Here is an 18,402-nt window from a genome sequence, read left to right as displayed (position 1 = left end):
AAGCACTTTATCATCCTACCACCAGGGGGCAGTGTTTCCCACATGTTTGCATGACAAAAGCGTTTTCTCACCCTAATATATCATTTACCAGTGTGAAATGGCGTTGAGTTTCTCACCTGATTCCTAATATATACAGTGCTAGCTTGAGACCCGAAATTGGAATAAATTTGATTCGAAATGACGGAAAAAGACATTTTGACTGCTAATTGATTCAAATTTGCTGAAAAGTAAGTGCTTGGTTGTAAGTAGGCCTCATTTTTTTCATTGGTTTGCACTCAGCGAGTAAGTGAGCTTTTCATTATTATTTACTTTATTTTAGTTTATTATTATTATTATTATTTTTATTATTATTATTATTATCTTTAAGTATCAAGCCTTGAAGCCTTGTTTACTGCTTGTTTTTTTTTTGTTTTTAAAGGGCAATAAATAGACATGTGTTAGCAAACATTTCAATATCGACCAAAATAATCGGGATTATTATTTTGCCCGTAATCGTGCAGCCATAGTTGTATAATATTTCCGGAATTTTACGATAAATGGCAGCCAACTAGCGAAATGAAGTGGGTTGATTTGAATCCGAGCCGGTTTTAAAGCGCTTCATAAATCCAATCCGAACAATCAAATAATCGACCTAAAAACCGCACCGGAGTACGACCTGAAATGAACCGTATTTGGTTTCCAAGAATAAGAATTTGCCTTCCACGAAAACAGCGCGGCGTTTAATCACGCCCACATCATCACACCCTAAAAGCGATGGGACCAAGTTCCGCCACCTGATGTGGAACAAACGTTTTGACTTTCCTTTATGACTCACCCAAACAGCCGCCCGGAGGTAATCGAAAACTCATTCCTTGCCAATTCCGTTTTCTCTCGGTTCCACTCCCTATCTTGGTTCCTCCCGATGCGGTTTCAGCAAGCTGCCGGCCTGGGCCAAGGCGTTGGCGCCGCGCTTCTTCTACGTGACGGAAAAGGCCTGGAATTTCTACCCGTACACCATCACAGGTGCCCGTTTGCATTTGTTTTCTCGAGTATGATGCGAAAGTTTCGCGGCTGCTGTTTACTTTCAACAGATGTTTTGCGTGGGAAGCATCAAATATTGATGGTATTTGCGCATGTTTGCGTGTTAACACGTACGCGCCGGGGCAAATGCGTGGCAATGCGCGTGGGAGTCGCTAACGCTGTTTTGTTTTTTTTTTTTCTCCATGTTGAACATCTGTGGCACAACAGAATACTCGGTAAGTCCGCTTCCGGATCATTTGGTTAGCGCGGTGGTTTAAAATATTTTTAAAAACCCTCTCAAACTGGTTATTAAATTATTTAACTATTTCAGGAAAATATACTTAAAAATGACACCCCCCCCCCCCCACACACACACACAGAATGGTTCAACCACACTTGTCAATCATTTGAAAACTTTATTTACAATCAAGTCAATGACTTCATTTTAGAACAGACCTTTAATATGGTACCAAACAAAGGCACTTCATTTTATGTACAAAAAAAATTGTGTTTATAATATTAAATATTGAGTGTTACTCATAATTAATATTGTTAATTCATTGTCATAAATCACAATTGTCAATTTCTCAAATTAATACAAGAGATAATGATTTAATGTTGATTGACCAGTGAGTTTTTGGTTGTTTTTATTCTTTAAATGGCTAAAAATGCTTTGATTATAAATTATATATTGTATTGATATAAATTAAAAAATGCTCTGTAAATATTATGTAATAATACATAATTTGTGTGTGTGTGTATATATATATATATATATATATATATATATATATATATATAAATATAAATTTAAAAAAATATATAAATTTATATATATATATATATATATATATATATATATATATATATATATATATATATATATAAATATAAATTAAAAAATATATATAAATTTATATATATATATATATATATATATATATATATATATATATATATATATATATATATATATATATATATATATATATATATATATATATATATATATATTTGCTCTTATTTTGAAAAACATGTATTGTTTCTCTACAGGTGTCATTCCTTCCCAAGTTCAGTATCCGCATCGAGACGCGATTCGAGAACAACAACGGCTGTAATGACAATGTGAGTACGGGCCAAACTATACTTGTTATTGTTAAGTTTAGTTAGTTAGTTTAGTTTACTTAGTTTAGTGAAGTATATATACTTGTTCGACAAGAACGAGTTTGAAAAAGAAATTTTCTTCCCCCTCCATTGAGCAATTCCAATTGAATATGTGATTATTATTTCAGATCTTTTTTAAAGACACTATCAAATGTGTCATATTTCTCAGACATATTTAATCTCACTTGACTATTTAAAATGAACCTGAATGCCAAGTTATGAATATTCATATGTCATTTTTCAGCACTAACTCAGCTGCAAATAAGCTCATTTAAATCACAATGGGCTTAAAGCACACTTCCCGCCTATTCACGCTAGCTAAATGACGTCAATAATGCCCGTCCTCGTAATTCCATTTTTTTTTTCCCTCGTTTTTCCGGCCCTCGAAGGGAAATTCAATTTCCAGTCTTTTGCTTTTGTCCCTTATTACTAGCCGTACGTGCGCATGGAGGTAGCGATGTCAAAATGCGGTATTTGCGCAAGAGCGTGGCGAGGCCACGTCGACCGAGCTGACATTTTCATAACAAGTCCAAATTTCCACGTTTTGCTAATGCTTCAGGGACGGAATTATTCTTTTTTTTTTTTAACTCCTTATTACATTTTGCCTGTAGTGCACTTTTATAATGGGACTTGTTTTTTTTTTTTTTTTTCTGACCTGCTTCTTTCTGGGGGTTTTTTTGGATAAAGATCTTCGACACGGCGACGCCCGCGGAGGACGTGAGTTTCCTGGATATCCTGAGTGACCCCATCCCCGAAAAGCACTACAAAGAGTCGGAGGTGCGTCCGGTTCAGCTGCGATTCACAAACATAACGACGACATTAATATGTTATATGATAATGGTCTGCTTGTGTATTCGTGCTTATAGCAGAGATAGATTGCTCATTAGCTGTAAAATTAGCACAAAAAAGGCACATGATTTGCAAAGCGGTCACCGTAACATAGCATAGCAATAGGTTGTGTCATGTTCCAAATAATTTGTTCTTCATTTGAAAAGAAAAATATAATGTTCCTGATCCAGCATTACAGCATGCAAATGTTTGCAAAGGAGTCACTACAACACGGTTTAGCAATAGGTTGTTTCCTGTTCCAATTCATTTGCCTTTTAATTTGAAAAGAAAAATGCACTGTTCCTGTTACGCCATTAAAGCGTTTGACATTTTGCAAGTGGGTCACTACGATACAGTTTAGCAGTAGGGTGCTTCATGTTCCAATTAATTTGCTTTTAATTTGAGAATAAATATGTACCGTTATAGTCACGGCATTAAAGCATATAACATTTTGCCATGGAGTCACTACAACACGGTTTAGCAATAGGTTGTTTCCTGTTCCAATTCATTTGCCTTTTAATTTGAAAAGAAAAATGCACTGTTCCTGTTACGCCATTAAAGCGTTTGACATTTTGCAAGTGGGTCACTACGATACAGTTTAGCAGTAGGGTGCTTCATGTTCCAATTAATTTGCTTTTAATTTGAGAATAAATATGTACCGTTATAGTCACGGCATTAAAGCATATAACATTTTGCCATGGGGTCGCTATAACAGTTTTAGCAATAGGGTGCTTCATGTTCCAATTAGTTTGCTTTTAATTTGAGAATAAAGATGTACCGTTATAGTCACGGCTTTAAAGCATTTGACATTTTGCAAGTGGGTCACTACGATACATTTAGCAATAGGGTGCTTCATGTTCCAATTAATTTGCTTTTAATTTGAAAATAAAGATGTACCGTTATAGTCACGGCATTAAAGCATATAACATTTTGCCAAGGGGTCACTATAACAGTTTTAGCAATAGGTTGCTTCATGTTCCAATTAATTTGCACATGGGAAAAATGTACTCATGAAATCACTTATTCCTGCAGATACCCTGTTGAAACCTCACCTGAAGTACGTGCACATACCTCCAATGTATTTTCAAAAGTTAATAGCGTGAATTTCCTGAGAATGGGACTCTGAACTGTGAGGCGAATGTGCTAACCACTCTTCCACCGTGTCGCCCCATGTATAACATATTGTTGCAAAGAAAATTTTGGGCGCCGCTCCAGCATAAGTACACGCAAGCGAAAACAAACAAGAGCCGAGTCACGCCTTAAACGGCGCGGCGAGAATATTAAAACCCCAATTTTAATCAGCCTTAAGTCGCCGAGGCATCCGGCGACACTTTATGAGCTGCGTGCAATCTGCTTGCACGCATCCCAACTTTTCTTTCTTCACACGCCTCGAAGGGCCCGCTTTTCCGCCGGCTCGGCACTTTTGCTTATAAGACTTGCGTTTGCGCTGCGCAGGACCTTTCTCGCTGGCGGTCGAGTAAGACCAATCGAGGGCCTCTGGAGGAGGGATGGAGGGATGCGCACCAGCCCATCATGTGCTCCTACAAGAAGGTCCACTGCAGCTTCGAGGTCTACGGCTTGCAGACCAAGACCGAGGAGTTCATCCACAGAGTGAGACTCGTCTTTTGGGATTTTTGTTTAGTTTCGGACACATCCGATCGTACAGTGGAATTGAATTCAGGTTCCCCTAATCTCTAACCTCTTTAAGTGCGTGTGAACTATGTTGCTTATGTAAGCAAGTCAGACATTACGGAATTCATTAGTCAAGTCAAGCTACCGTTTTGATGCAATTAGTGGCCAGGAGTGTTTATTTACGCAACTGCAGATGCGTCACTTAGGAGGGAGGCCGTGGAAGGTAATTGGTTCATTAGTTCATGAATTAAATGATTCATTAATTTGTTAATTAAATAATGAGTTCTATACCACTTTTTTTCAGCAGTATAATGAGTTCTATACCACTTTTTTTCAGCAGTCGCCGATACTAAGTATCGATACCCCTAGTACTCTGGATTAAGAATAGGCTTGTACGATTTAGCAGTGCTCTCGTTAGGCATTTTTTTGACAACTTCATCCGTCATGTTTGTTTTGCCCTCGCAGATCATCGTTTTTACCCGAGATCTCGTTCTTTTGAGATTTCGTCTGCAGGATTTCAAAAGTGCTATCTCGAGGTCCAAAACGTCAACGCTGCATTATTATTTTTTTTAAATCGATGGCAGCACTCAGGTAGCAAATTCACGTAACAATGAGCCAGAAAGTCAAAACTGAAACCGAAACGCTTCGGAAGATCGAGAAGAAGAACAAAACAGTGTTGAAGCTAAACAAACAAACTTTAAAACTGTTGCTGAGGTTGAATTTACTAAAACACATCTTTGATAAAGGAATTGAAAAAACTTCTATCTTGCATTTCCTGGCCAAGAGTCAATCAGAAGAAAGAATGAAAAATTGATCTGCATTTATTGATTACTTGAAATGCATCCTCCAATAAACCTGAAACCAAAAAAACTTCCACAGAATTAATGGCAACTTCCTGTTGTGCCTATTTGTTGTTTCTAGTTTGTGAGAAAGAAAACCTCCGGTTCTAGTATCACAAGTTCCAATACCTTGAAATAAGGCCAGGTACCAGCACAAAACTGATCATCGGTTTTGCTACTTACATGTCCCTATTTTTCTTATTCCCACACACATTTAAATCTCATTGCTTCAAGTTGTTTGTCGTTGTTTTACTGCAAAATCAAAAAGCACCTGAAAACTGTACATTCAAACAGCAAAATATACAAGCAATACTCATAGTGTGCTAGCTCATATACTTATTGAGACATTTTAGGGCGTAATGATAGCGAATGCACATAAATTGTCTTTTTATCTGTGCTTTATCCAGAACATCCGGGACATTCTCCTGATTGGTCACAGGCAAGCGGTGGCTTGGGTGGACGAATGGCACGGTGGGTCAAAGAACACGCGAGATATCAAACGTGCAAGCGTGCGCTTTGCGCTGAAGTCGCCGCCTTAAAACGCAAGAAATCGCACGGGATCATCACCGGAGGCGCCGACTTTATTTACCGCGAGCCGATGCGGCGAGGAGCGTCTGGTTTCGGAAGTCATATCTCCTGGAAATGATGTTCATAGTAATTGAAATAACAATTAGCTCCTCTTTATTATCCCTGTGGGCAAATTCAAACGATGCTCCTTTCTGTTATTGCGCGACGCCCGCAAATTCCCAACCCCCCGCCCCCGTGCAAAATGGGACGCGCCGCTCGGCGTGTACGGAGGTACAGACGTCACGGCATGTTCCGGAACGATGCCGTGCCTTGCTCAAGGGCACAAAGAGCAGATTGTTTGAAAAGGGCTCTGATTGTCAGGAAAGTAGGACATCTTACAAAAGTTTGGTGTCAAACTCCAGTCCTTGAGGTCCGGTATCCTGCGTGTTTTCAAGCCCTTTCTCTCTCCAACACACCTGATTCAAATGATCAGGATCGTCTTCCAGCCCCTGCAGCGCTTGCTAATAAGCTAATCATTTGAATCAGCTGTGTTGGGGAGAGAAAACCGAAAAACATGCAGGATACCGGCCCTCGAGGACTGGAGTTGGATACCTATGCTCCAAATTATATGCCTGTACGTCTTTTGCGTTCTCTTCAATCCCAAATTTTATTTTCATTGTCAAAACTTAATGGCGGTGTTCTGGCACCATATGTTCCTTTGGAATTGGGTCAAAAACGGCACACTCCAGCGCATTATGCAAAACCCAGATGAATAGTCCTGAGCCACATGGTGAAAGCAATATGGTCATTACTTGCAGGTTTGCTGTAATCAAATGTTAAAAGTCTGTGGGAGAACTTTAATATGGGGGAATAAGAACATTTCCACACACACAATGTGAAGAGAGCTCAGGGGGTTGGGATCAAACAGATGTGTGGCCTCAAGAAAAAGAAAAAAAAATGTTAGTGAGGCTAATGTGAGGGAAAGGAATCAGTTTCACAATGATTGGACCATGTGGAACATGTGGTCTGATGAGTCCCAAGTGAAACTTCCAGAAGGATAGGCCTCTCAGGGTAAACAGAGGCACAACAGAAACAAAATGGGTCCCTAAAATGGGCTCAGTTGATGAGACGAAGGTACCAAATTAGCTATGCTACTATTCGGTCAAGTATTTATATTATAATAAATCAATAAATATCCAAGGATGTGCCATTTTTTAGTATGTGTGAATTTTCCACTTCCAGGGCTGAGCTTGGAGGAGGTGAGACAGTACGAGCAGATGATGCAAAAGAAGACCAACAGCAAAATTAAACAAAACGCAGGTGAGAATCACAAAACAATCCACTCGGAACGTCACTCAATTCATTGTAAAATGAACATTGGATACATCACAGTCAGGAGTAAAATTATAATTACAACATTTTGCATGACATAATATACATTTTAATATTGAGTTAGGGTTTGGTTCATATTTATACTTATATTAATTATGTACATATTATTTTTATGTTATTTTTTAGATATTTTTATAATCAATTATCATCGATTAATCGGATACATTTTTATTTGGCATAAAAATACATTTAAAAAATTCTCATCATCGTTTAACAATTATTGGTGTTTATTTAATATTATGTCGGGATTTTTAAAAAACACACACACACAACACCTTTTTGAAACTGATTTGTTTACTGGTTCGGTCATTTTTGTCAAAGTAAAAACAGATATTTCCAAATGCCTTATTTTAAATAAACGTAAAAGATCATCTGTCTGTTTTTGTGAAATAAAATCAATAAATAATTACTGTTGAAAGTTGAAAAACAGCGCAGTGAACATTACTGTTATTAAAATAGATGTCGATTAATTTGATAATCAATTAGTTGCCGATTATTCACTTAATTTCGACAGCTTCATTGTCAAGTGAGGATGAGAATTTGATCCCAGTAGCAGACAAAACGTATTTAGAACGTCTTTATAAAAAAAAAAACAAGACAAAAAAATCCAACGTAACCAGTAATTAGAACTAGACTCGGAAACTAGACTCAGTACTCGGCATTTGCGAACCGCGGATCTATTTGATGAACCCAGAAGCGTCTTTAAAAAAATACATTTAAGTCAGAGGCTCAATTTATGTGTACTCTCACTTATTTATTTATGCTTAATGATCAGGAATCGACATCGACCCTGATTTTTTTTTTTTTTTTTTTTCGCGGCGGCGTTCTCGGAATAACTGGGATGGCTGAAACGAGGCTTGGTGCAGCATTTTCCCCAGATGGCTGCTGCGCATCTGTGTGTGCAGTCAGGAGGCATTTCCTCGACGCGGGAGAACAGAGTGGGGGGGGGGGGGGGGGTGCGGTGGGGGGGGGGGGGGGGGGGGGGCGCTGGCTCTCATGAAGTGATAATGCCGCTGCGTGGCTCTGATAAACAGTGTAATGCAGCCACCTGGTGAACTTGTGGCGTCACCAGACCTTCAGCACATAAATAAGCAGACATTGCAGCACTCGCTGCAAATGTCACACCTGCCGGTGTGTGTATGTGTGTGTGTGTTTGTGCGTATGTGTGTGCGCGCCCTGCCCCCTGCTGGTTGCCGTGTTTAACCTCTTCCTGATGCCCAGCTGACAAAAATACTGAATAAATGATACACACTCAAAAATGACAGGCAGTTTATAATCAATTTCTGTTTCGGTAGTACACCACAAAATTATCGGAACTCATTCAGTACCGAAAACGTGTTTATACGTCTTTGCAGTCCAGCACTCGGTGGACTTAAGTAAATGATTAGTTTTTTTGTTTTCAAAAATAAATGATGAACATTATTATTATATGTTTGTCCAAAAATGAAATCAAAGTTTTGGACCTGTTCTCGAAAATAAATAGTTATAAATACATATTTCTGCACAGAAAAATATTAGATAAAGTGTCCTCTTTCGGGATTACAGCAGCGGTCTTTTCCCGAAAATAAATCATGAACTGCAATGTCATTTGTCCACAAAAAATAATCAACAAAAAGTTTCAGACCTGTCTTTTTTTTATTGTAGAAATAAAAATATGTCCGCAGAAAAAATATTCGACTAAATAATTAAGTACTTGGAATTGAATGTCTGGACACTTAAAAATATGTCTTTGGGATTAAATGAGTTGGTTAACTTTTACATTGTGCTCGACATAAAAAAGATCATCTCTCCCCAACGTGGTGCCCGCCAGGAGTCGTTTACGGTATTTAGGTCACGGTAGTCCTTTTCACCCGAATCATAAAGGTATTACGATCCGACGTAGTGAGGACATTATGTAGAAGTGAGGACAATTAGGCCGGTCCTCACTTCAGACCACTTTTTGAGCGTCAAGACTTGCTTTTAAAGTATAGATTAGAATTTGGGTTAAGATTAGGGCCTAGGAAATGCATCATGTCAATGGATGTCCTCACAAGTATACAAACATGTGTTGGGTGTGTTTGTGTGTAATGATGAGACCTCAAGATGCAAGGAATCTGCAATCATCGCTCAAGCGGCCGCAGCTGCACTCGCCTGCCGCGTGTGGCTCTCAAACGCAGCGGCGCATTAGTAGGCTTAATTTCATTCATTCGCCGTTATAAAATTAAATGGATGTCATTTTACTCCGGCCGCTCGTAAAAAAAAAAAAAAAAAAGTTGGCTGATGCCAAATTGCGTAGAGCTTCACTGGTCTGACGGCGTGGCTGGGAGTTTTTAATTTGCCCTTGAATTGACGGGCGACCGGTCCGAGGTATCTCACTCGAAAGTCAGCCGGGATTGGCTCCCGGCAGAAGAAAGGGGGCGGGGTCAACTAAAGGTAAACTTAAGTGTCTAGCACTCACTTTGATTATACTTGAGTCAAATGGAAAGGTGTCATTTCTCATGCGAGTCACTTTCAAGGTCCTCGCGCACAATGGGAGAAAGGAACGATGTCATAAGCGCCATATTAGCGCTTGGAAAAAACAAAACAAAACAAAAAAACACCAAAAAAAAAACAAACAAACAAAAACGAGCTAGTACCAAAGTGTTCCCACGCCACGGCTTCAGGGCGTATTCCGATGTACTGCATAACGCGCCGAAATCCTAACGTGTAGTCTGAAGCAGTCCAACAGCCTGTTAATACTCGGCCTTGTTATACTCGGCGTCTATCACAATTTTGCGGGGGCAAATACGGGAATTGTCCTTTAAAAATGCCATTTTTGATGATACTTTTTGTGTCTTCCAGGAAGTCCGACGTCCTCCGCGCCCATCTTCTCTCGCTCCATGTCTGTGACGGATGAGCGTACCCTGAGGAAAATGGGGGCCTCCGAACCTTCGGGGGACGCCGCCGTCCAACAGGGTTTCTTACGGCTCAACTCCACGTCCTCAGAATGAGAACTCGTATTTGCGTTCGCAAGTCAGCAATTTGGGCGACGTGTTGATACTGCTTTGTACAGAAAGCACAAATTCTTGTTTTTGTTTGTTTTGTTTTGTTTGTGCTTTGTTTTTTTTTGTGCTTTTTTTTTAAGTAATGAATGTTTTTTGTGATACTTTTGTGAAAGAACAATGACACTTAAACTTCCACTAAATAGGGTTGATATATATATATATATATATATATATATATATATATATATATATATATATATATATATAGATATATATATATATCCTTAGATTATTAGATTATTTTATGCCATCATAAAATAATCAATGGGGGAAAAAGGCTAGGGGGCTGAAATTTCCAGCAGATGATTAAAACATGTAAAATTTCAGAATTAATTGATTCTGCCATTTCTATGTGATTGCAGCTGGATGTGTGAGATTTTGTGTACAAAAGTTAATCATTGTCCAAAATTTGGACCATATGAAACCATTTTAATGACAATTTTTCAGATGCATTTTAATCGGATTTACTACATTGATTCTCCTGCGATTTTTGCTACATTCCGTTGAGCGGCGGTCAAACTATGTCAGCAAAGAGAAAATTCTTTGTTGACTCCAGTTTCACCTCAAGACAGTAGGTGGCGGTAGAGACCAGTTAACATGTCTTTGTCACTTCACTGGCTACAAAGACAGAGCATACCATTTTTCAATTTTTATGGGTGTTAATAAATTTAACCACTGAACAATTTGAGTGGTTGATAGAAAAACGATATTCATAAATACCTTGAATTATTATGCCTTTAAAAGCATTTAAAAATTAGGAACAAAAATGCAATGTGTAAAGTTTGCAAAGTGTGTGTGCACAAGGGTTGAACCACAAAATGACGCTTTTCCTTCCTCGGCCAATCTCAAGTCCCCATTTTGCCCCGGAGTTATGCCACTTTTGTTTTATGGGGGGGGTCATCAAATTTCGCTGCCACGCACTGTGACAAAAACAAACATTTTTTTTTACATTTGCAAATCACTGGACCAAATTTGGGGAACTCCTCAGGAAATAACCAACGTGATCTTAAAATATATTTTAAGAACTATATCTTGCAAAGATTCCTTGGGGTATTAAATCTCAAAATTCATGAAAAAGTCCCTCGCCTGGTGCTTTTACTGTAGCTTGAAAAAATTCCGCCGTTGTGTCTCGGCCCCCGCGATGAAGCTCACGCGCGGATGCAGAAGGTGTTTAATAGAGTGGATCTAATGAGAGTTAGGCTGTCAATGCAATGGATTTGCCTCCCTCCGCACCTGGGCCAAAAGGTCACAGCAGGTGTATCGTCACGCGGCGTATCGACGCTTGATCTCTGGGCTGAAAGCCGCAAAACGGGTCAGGCCGGGGCTAAACGTCAATTATCGCTCAATAATGGAGCAATTTACGAGATTATTAGCGCTGGCGGTGGGGCGTCAACATTTTTGACTGGCAAAATCATTCGAATTTACTTGAAAATGTTCAAATGTACTCATTGGGCCAAATGCTTCAAAAATAGTTTTTTTTTTTGCATAATGCCACAGGATATTAGCATTATGGTTCAAACAAAGAGTCAAGCAGAACTGAGAAGTATAAAATTAAAAGAAATTGATAAACAATGTTTACTTGATTTGAGTGGCAAAAAATGGTAAAAAAAACAATGCCAAACGGACCTAAAAAAAAAAAAGGGAATAATGTAGGCCATATGCGAAAAATAATGTTTTTTTGTTTTGTTTTGTTTTGTTCTGTTTTTTACTTGCGCATGTTTTAAATCAACACTGCATTTGCCGTTATGGGAAAAATATATGTTTTACGATTTAGCTGTAAGAAATCAGAACATATTTAAAAACAAGTACCTTCAACTACCTGAAAGTACCTTCAAAATGTTTTGCGAGTACGTAAAAACGTACTTGCAATCACGTAAAAACGTACTTGCAATCACGTTCTTGGGGTAAGATTGTTCATTGTTTTCATTTTTTCGTTATATTTACTTGTGCATGTCATTTTCGAAACACGTTCGAACCTATTTGTAAACACGTCCGAACGTACTCGCGATCACGTTCGAACGTATTTTTTTTTTCCTCATAATGCCACATAGCGTTAAGCTTCAGAGTACTTTCAAATACATTTAAATACTTTTGAATGTGTTTGAATTTACGTTCGAGCATATTTGCTGTTTGTTTGAACAAGTGTGCCACTGAAAAACGTTTCCTCCATATGCTTCCGTATATTAGCTTTATATTGATCGGTAGAAGAGATTTCTGTTCATAAATCAGGACATAATGTATGTAGCATTCAGTTTTCTATGAATCAATTTGGAAAATGTATCAGGAAAATGATATGGTGTCATTTTCTTTTTCCAATAAATATAATTTACCGTATTCCCAGCGATTCCCATCTGGTGTGTTAACGCGCACCGACGGGTGAGGTGAGCGACCTCCCGCCGCAAATTATTAAGCGCGTTTGATCGGTATTGACCCGCCCGGATGGAGCATCTGCTCCGATGTCACACCTCCGATCCCGCGTATGACTTGTCATTGGACGCGGTTACAGGAGAGAATGAAAATTTACCAGATGCATCGTTTGAATTTTGCGATGTGTGTGTGCGTGTGTATCGTAAAGTCCGTGCACCGGCGAGGGTTTGAGCCAATGGGAGCCGAGCCCTCACGACGACAGTAAAATCATCCATCTGCCGGGGGGGTTTCCAATAATCCCATTATTATAATGCACCATATCCTTTTAAGATGATCAAAATAAGTCGGGCTCTTATTTGTGTATGTGTGTGTGTGACTGAGAAATGAGGTTCTCTACCACAATGTTTTGTTTTTTTAACCCACTCAATTGGATTACTAGCTAATGCATTGTTCCCCAACCTCCATTCAGCCAAGGCGCATATTTTACTTGGGGAATATCAAATGGCGCAAACAGTATATACGTCACGTTTTGAGATATGAGCTTCAGTCGTTCTGTGACCGCGTTTGTAACTCAAAACGCATATATCACAAAGCAGCGTCACCCATTAAAAAGAATAGAAATGTCGGTCCAACTTTCTGTAATATTAGTAAGAAATTAATAAATGAAACGAATACAATGAGATCTCGTGCGACGAGCTATCGTGAGATTACGATCAGCACAAGTTGCCACTCGATACAAAAGACACAACTTGTCCGTGAGTCATATTCAATCGCCGATTCGGGGCAGTAAAAGAACAAAACAATTTAATTTTATCTTACGCCGTCTGTTGCCAGTGTTCAGCACAGCCGATGGCATAGGTTAGCCGCTAGCTAGCAGCGCGCGAGTGCTAAATATTCTGTCTGTCAATATCTGCAGTCTAAACGAGAAATTTACTTTCCATTACTTTCAAAACACCTTTGGCAATATTTTGGTCAAATATTGGCAGAAATTGCAGTCGGTTTTTGAACACCCCCAAAAAAAAACACAAAAAACAAAAGCCATACACCGTAGCTAACCCATTTTGTTAAGCATTAGAAAAGAAGTAAGTGAGAAAACATTTTGACCATGGTAAAAATTATGTTGGGCATTATTCAATAAACGAAATTTGCTAAATCTGGTCTCACAGGCTCAATCTCGTGAGACATCTCGTTATTTTGTGTCTCGTCCCACCGCTAGCAGTAACGTCATTAAGACGTACAGTAAGAGGCAGTAAACGTTTACACATTTGCAAAGTTATAGTTGTAAATTTACATTCATTTAAACATACTTGCTAGTATGTTATGGACGAATTTGACAGTGAAAAACAATTTTTTTCTCATGATTTGAGCCCTGCGGTTTATAGTCCAGTGTGGCTAAAAGGATATAATCTGTAAAACAAATGTGCATATCTGTTTAGTGTGTATAATATGGACTTTTTTTTTTTTTTAATTCAAAAAACATTAACCATCTTTCTGCGTAAATATTTGATGTTACGTCCTGCGGCTTATAGTCTGGTGCGGCTTATCTGTGGTAATTTATCTATTTATTTTTTGCTTAATTTTTGCTGCTGCGGTTTATAGTCCTGAAAATTCCTCTTGTTCTATAAATCCTGTTACAAACCGAAGAGAACAGTTGGTAATATTTGTCGAAACAAATATTTGAAGAGAGTTTGTAAACACTGGCCAGCGTTTGGAGCTGAAGGGTTGGCCGATATTAACCAGCGGCCGCATCGGCATCACCTGGTCGTCTTTGACTTCTTTGTCGCCGATGATTCGTTCGCCCTCTCGCTGCTAGCTTTGCCCTCCTGGAGCTTCTTGCGCACCTTCCCGTCACCTCCTTCCATCCGGCTCTTTTATCGCTCTTGTTCCTTCGCCGGCCTCCCTCCGGAGAAGCTCTAAGGAAGATGGAGCGTCTTCATTATATGGAAATGTTCCCCACGGTACATTATCATAGATCCCGACCCCGCAGCTCCGAATCATGCCGCTATTCCCACTTTGCCCATCACGTGCCATAAATCGCGCGGCGGAGAAAAGACGGAGGCTCCCCGGAGTGGCTCATCCCTCACACGTGCGGGACCTTGAGCTAGCACCGCGAGAAGAGCGGGTCAAGTGCCGGACCTAATTGGAAGGGTGTGACGTCAACACCGTTGTCCGAAAATGGCGTCCGAATGTTCTTGCGACTTTGTTTCGATGTATTCAAAAGTATGTACGAAAATGCAGTAACAGGACCGTGTTGCAAACGGTCAAACGTACTCGCAAACACGTTAGCGAGCGCGTATGAACGTATTCACGAGTACGTTCGAACTTGTTTGCAAATATGTTTGAATATACAATTAAATACCTTCAAAAACGTCGTATGAACATGTTCAAACATATTTGCAAATATTTAAACATACAAAGATGTTCGAACGTGTTTAAACTTATTAGCAATTATGTTAGCAAGCAAACACGATAGCGAGCGCGTTTGAACGTATTCACGAGTACGTTCGAACTTGTTTGCAAACATGTTTGAATATACAATTAAATACCTTCAAAAACGTCGTACAAACATGTTCAAACGTATTTGCAAATATTCAAACATACAAAGATGTTCGAATGTGTTTAAACTCATTAGCAAGTATGTTAATGTCAACATGTTCAAGCGTACTTACGAAGACATTCGAACGTGTTTGCATGCACGTTTGAATGTACTTGCAAACACGTTTTAACTTATTAGCAAGTATGTTCAAATGTCGGGTCAAATATTTAAACCTACAAAGACGTTCGAACGTGTTTGCAAGCACGTTTGAACATGTTTAAACTCATTAGCAAGTATGCTAATGTCATGTCAACATGTTCAAGCGTACTTACAAAGACATTCGAACGTGTTTGCATGCACGTTTGAATGTACTTGCAAACACGTTTAAACTTATTAGCAAGTATGTTCAAATGTCGGGTCAAATATTTAAACATACAAAGACGTTCGAACGTGTTTGCAAGCACGTTTGAACGTACTTGCTAACTTGTTTAACTTTATTGACAAGTATGTTCAAATGTCATGTCAACATGTTCAAACGTACTGACAAAGACGTTTGAACGTGTTTGCGAGCACGGTCGAACATACTTGCGAACTTGTTTAAACTTATTAGCAAGTATGTTCAAACCAATTAGAAAGTATGTTCGAACATCGTGTGAACATGTTCAAACATACTTGCAAATATTTAAGCATATTTAAAAACAAGTTTGAACGTGTTTTTGAGCACGTTCGAACGCACTTGCAAACATGTTTGAATATATTAGCAAGTATGTTCATACAGTACATCATGCGAACATGCTCAAACGTACTTGCAAATATTTAAACATACAGTACTTACAAATATTTCAATGTACTTACAAACACATTTGAACGTGTTTGTCACAAAGTCTTGACAATCACGCCATGTTTTTGTGATGCAGCTAAACACAATGCAATATTTTGAATGTGAAGCCATTGCGAGCGTGAGTGTGTGTGTGTGCGTGTGTGTGTGTGTCGGAGGAGTGGGCGTGTACATACAGTACGCACGCCGGTCTAATTTCCGGGCCATCTTAATGGCATCTGGCCCAAGCACACTGATGAACGAGCCTCCACTCCCAATCGATAGCGGCTCTCCATTCACAAGCTGCACAACGCTGCCGCATTTGTCTGATTGTGCGTGTGTGAGTATATGCGCGCGCGTCCATTTCTTCTAATGTCCGTCCTCCTCGCCCCGCAATTATGCCGCGCCGCCATTGTGTCGTATAAGAATCCACACGCAACATTGATCTTATAATTGTGTAATTGCCGCGTGCCTGCGGATGTGTGAATGGAAAAGTTGCGGCGTGTCGATGGGATGTGGACTTTTCCTCCCCTTGTGCACTCCATCCAGGCTGGATTTATATTTAGCGTGTTTTGCAGCTAGAATTTTTAACCCTTGATTCTTGCCACCAGTGTACGTGCGCCTCTCCGTGCAGTTGCCATGCCTGACCAGTGGGGGGAGTCTACACAAAAACTACAAAAAACACACACACACACACACACACACATATATATATATATATATATATATATATATATATATATATATATATATATATATATATATATATATATATATATATATATATATATACATATATTAAGCCGTATGAAACCAAAAATATTCTTAAAAAAATTAAACAAAAACTGACATACACTGAATCATTATTTGTCGCAGGAAAATTAAGAAAATTAATTATTCAGGCCACTACTTAATGTATACTATATATATATATATATATATATATATATATATATATATATATATATATATATATATATATATATATATATATATATATATATATATATATATATATATATATATATATATATATGTATGAACAAAATAATTAATTATTTAATTAATTACTTTTAATTAATTAATTAATTAAGATATATATATATATATATATATATATATATATATATATATATATATATATATATATATATATATATATATATATATATATATATATATATATATTTGTATGTATATAATATACTAATCTATAACAGGAAAAACAAGCCAACAACATAAATTAGCAATAAATGTTCCAATTCATTTGTGATTAATTTGAAAAGAAGCCTGCTGTCCCTGTCACAGGTCAGGCCACTACAACAATTGTTGTATATTAGTCTCAAGCATACCAATTCTCTTTTTTAGCCTTCCAACAAAAGTTCCTTCCGGCGCTAATGGCTCCCACAATAAATGATCTACGAGTATCTACGAGTAAGCCATTAAAGTACCGATGCCTTGTAAGTCCGCTATATAACATGAGAGGGAGCAGAGTATTGAATAAATCCATCTTTGCCAGAGTTCTTGGTCGCATCCTATGTCGCGAGATGATGTGGCGCAATAAGCGCAAAACGCGCTTCTCACCCTCACGATAGCGTCAGCGATCCACTTAGAAGCCCACTCAACCAACGCAAATGACCGGAAATCCTCTCGCGTGCTAGCCCGTTCTCCAATTTGTAACGTCAGCCCGGGATTACTTTTACCGGGACCTTATCAGGCGGCGGGCAGAGTGGAAAAACTCGCCGGCAATTAGGAAAGCGAATATGGATTAGCGTGCGACGGCGTGCGCGGCAGGCCCCGGCGGACTGCAGTCGGACGGCGCTGCTTTCGCTCGATAATGATTGTCAAGGCGTTTCGCGTCGACGCCGATGTGTTTTCGTTTCCTTCGCGGCTGTTCCCATGGCTGCTACTCGGCCCGCTAACGAATCGCGCCGCGGCTAAGCAAAACAGTCAAGTGCGGAAAAAGTCCCGGTCGCTCGGCGTCCCCGCCTCCCCCCACCCCCCTCCCCGAAACAAAACGGAATTGAGAATCGTCTTCATCGGCAGAGGCCATAAAACTTGCCCGTTTTAATTGCCGCGCCAGCACTATTAATTACAAAACGCGAGCCAGCGTGAGAGGAATATATTAGCAAAGTATGTTTGAATTGCTGTAAACAACCATTACTAAACTTGGATTGCAGTTTCATTTTCATTCACTCTCTGAGTAAACAGTTTAATTTATCATCAGGCAAAGAACTGGACAGCTATTTTTAAAAACGTATTTTTCGGACTATAAGCCGCACCAACAAATATTTAAAT

At 38.9% G+C, this 18,402-nt stretch overlaps 1 protein-coding gene across 1 annotated transcript in view; it reads left to right on the top strand.

Annotated features, from left to right (window-relative positions):
* Positions 1-10,823, top strand: part of pitpnc1b (phosphatidylinositol transfer protein cytoplasmic 1b) — an 18,574-nt gene extending 7,751 nt beyond the window's left edge. The window contains exons 3-10 of the mRNA XM_088409295.1: positions 914-1,002; positions 1,228-1,235; positions 2,053-2,124; positions 2,851-2,940; positions 4,447-4,602; positions 5,870-5,933; positions 7,212-7,289; positions 10,182-10,823. Coding sequence (XP_088265421.1) covers positions 914-1,002; positions 1,228-1,235; positions 2,053-2,124; positions 2,851-2,940; positions 4,447-4,602; positions 5,870-5,933; positions 7,212-7,289; positions 10,182-10,330 — 706 coding nt within the window. The 3' untranslated portion in view covers positions 10,331-10,823. The remainder of the gene's footprint in view (positions 1-913; positions 1,003-1,227; positions 1,236-2,052; positions 2,125-2,850; positions 2,941-4,446; positions 4,603-5,869; positions 5,934-7,211; positions 7,290-10,181) is intronic.
* Positions 10,824-18,402: the final 7,579 nt, after the last annotated feature.

Source organism: Hippichthys cyanospilos, chromosome 3 (assembly GCF_059441005.1).
Source record: "Hippichthys cyanospilos isolate Australia breed blue-spotted pipefish chromosome 3, RoL_Hcya_1.0, whole genome shotgun sequence".
NCBI classification, from domain to species: domain Eukaryota; kingdom Metazoa; phylum Chordata; class Actinopteri; order Syngnathiformes; family Syngnathidae; genus Hippichthys; species Hippichthys cyanospilos.
The sequence above is the reverse complement of the archived record's forward strand: the minus strand, read 5'-3'. Positions and strand labels throughout refer to the sequence as shown.